Source organism: Cebus imitator, unplaced genomic scaffold (assembly GCF_001604975.1).
Source record: "Cebus imitator isolate Cc_AM_T3 unplaced genomic scaffold, Cebus_imitator-1.0 Scaffold770, whole genome shotgun sequence".
Classification (NCBI taxonomy): Eukaryota; Metazoa; Chordata; class Mammalia; order Primates; family Cebidae; genus Cebus; species Cebus imitator.
In genome coordinates, this window is record NW_016108085.1 from 440,600 (window position 1) to 442,529 (window position 1,930).

Here is a 1,930-nt window from a genome sequence, read left to right on the forward strand (position 1 = left end):
CACCTAGAAGGATGAGCCAGTGATTTGGGAGACCAAGAGGCAGGAAAACCATTCCACCTTCTCCAACCCATCACCACATCTGTTGCTGGAAGACATCAGGTAAACCCCAGGATCTTAATGAGGCACCATCAGGCGAGCCCTGTGGGGTGGTGGGGACATAGCTGGGTTTTCCTGAGCAGCTCTATCGGGGTGGGAGCAGGAGGACAGGAAGATGGTGACATTGGTTCATCATACCCCTAGGTCTCTGAAGGTCCAGATAGCACTGATGGCGAGCTTTGGGTCCACACACTCTGGAAAGAAGACAGAAGTGAAGGCTTTAGGTTGGGAGGACAAGGAGTCACTGGGCACATGCTTCTCTCCTCCTCTTGTTTAAAGAAGCAGCCCAGGGAGGGATAGAGCTCAGACTGGACAGAAGACCCTCTATACTTTGCAGCTCTCATTCCTAGGGTGGGCTGTCATTGTCCGGCAGGGGGCAGCAGCCACCAGCAAACACACCCCTGCCTCTAGGAAGCTTCAGACTTCCCACCCAGAACCTCCCTCAGGAAGAGGGGCAGCAGCTCAGCAATCAGCAATGACAGGGGCTGACTCCTTGGGACTCACCAAAGATCCCTTCTTCATGAGCCTTGGCCTAGAGGAACTGGAACAGCTGCTTTGTGTAACCTGACTGCAGAAGAGAGAAGACCTAGACCTGGGGCCGTGCACAGACAGAGCCTGCTTTGAGGACTGCAAGGGAAGAAGGGCCTCACCAGTATCGGGCAGCTGGCCCTGGCAGAGGAAGGCAGCAGCCTGTGTGAAAGGCTTGAGCAGTGGGCTGAGCAGGCGGCAGAGGAAAAGAAAGAAGTCTGGGCAGCGCAACTGCTCTGAGCTGGAGGGGACAGGTCGGGGTGAGTGCACCTCCCCACAGCCTCCCTACCACCTCCCTCCAGGGGCTGCTTCTTCCAACACACCCTGAAGTACCAGCCCTCGGCCTCTTCAAAATCATCACTGTCACTATCAGTAAAGTCCCCACTGGGTTTCCACAGCAGCTTTCTGCTCAATCACTGTCACCCTGTGTCACAAGCTGCCCGGGAGCCAGGGGTCTGGGGGCCGTGGAACCATTGTTCTCTGACAAGCTGGCCAGGGATCAACCCTACACCCCCAGACCAGGTACATGCAGGTGAATCCAATAAAACCAGATCTGGAGTGCCTAAAAGGATGCCCAGAGCCATGCCACACCACAGCACCTGCTGGGCCAACTTGCAGAGTCAAGAGAAAGTGAACACCCTCCCTCAACGGCAGCAGCCCTGTGGCCAAGAAATGTGTGGAGCAGGAGGTGTGCAGAGAAGCTCAGAGGCACACAGGCCAGTGCTGTCCAGACACACGCACCCAGGGCATAGGTGGCCATATCCCAAGGCCCAGGGCGCAGAGGTGCAAGCTAGGCTTCCCCACTGCAAGGCCAGGGGCTTCCCACCCCCACAGCACACACAGGGCAGAGGAGGAGCCTGTGGCAGCTGGCACTCAGGGTGGGAGGCTGGAGGAGGCCAGGCCCCAGGCAGGGGTCTTGTCTCCAACAGCCCTGCCTACCTCCTCAGCAACCAGGAGCCCACATTGGATGAGCCGGTCCAGCACCTCCTGACAGTAACAGTAGGAAGACTGGCAGGGCTAGGGAGAAAAAGGGACCCATGTGGCCTCAGTCGAGCCAGGCACGTGGGCAGGGGCCTAGCCAAAGGCAGGGCAAGGCCAGACCTACCACCCTGGAGACTTCAGAGGTGGTGCTTGGGCAGGGATGGCCATTCCTACCACCAAGAGGTGAAGGCCTAGGACCAAGTGGGCCGTAGGGGAGGCCTGACCTGCAGGAGCAGCAGCTCTTGCGGCAGCAGGTGCATCAGCAGCAGGATCTGGCGGTACAGCTCGTTCTGGCTCAGCAGCTCTATGCCCTGCAGCTCCCAGG

General features: G+C 58.5%; 1 protein-coding gene across 1 annotated transcript in view; it reads right to left on the minus strand.

The window, feature by feature from the left end:
* Window positions 1-113: 113 nt before the first annotated feature.
* Window positions 114-1,930, minus strand: part of LOC108297079 (glycerol-3-phosphate acyltransferase 2, mitochondrial-like) — a 5,253-nt gene continuing 3,436 nt past the window's right edge. The window contains 4 exon segments of the mRNA XM_017519716.2: window positions 114-290; window positions 601-1,079; window positions 1,564-1,641; window positions 1,830-1,922. Of these exon segments, the coding sequence (XP_017375205.2) occupies window positions 615-1,079; window positions 1,564-1,641; window positions 1,830-1,922 (636 nt within the window). The 3' untranslated portion in view covers window positions 114-290; window positions 601-614.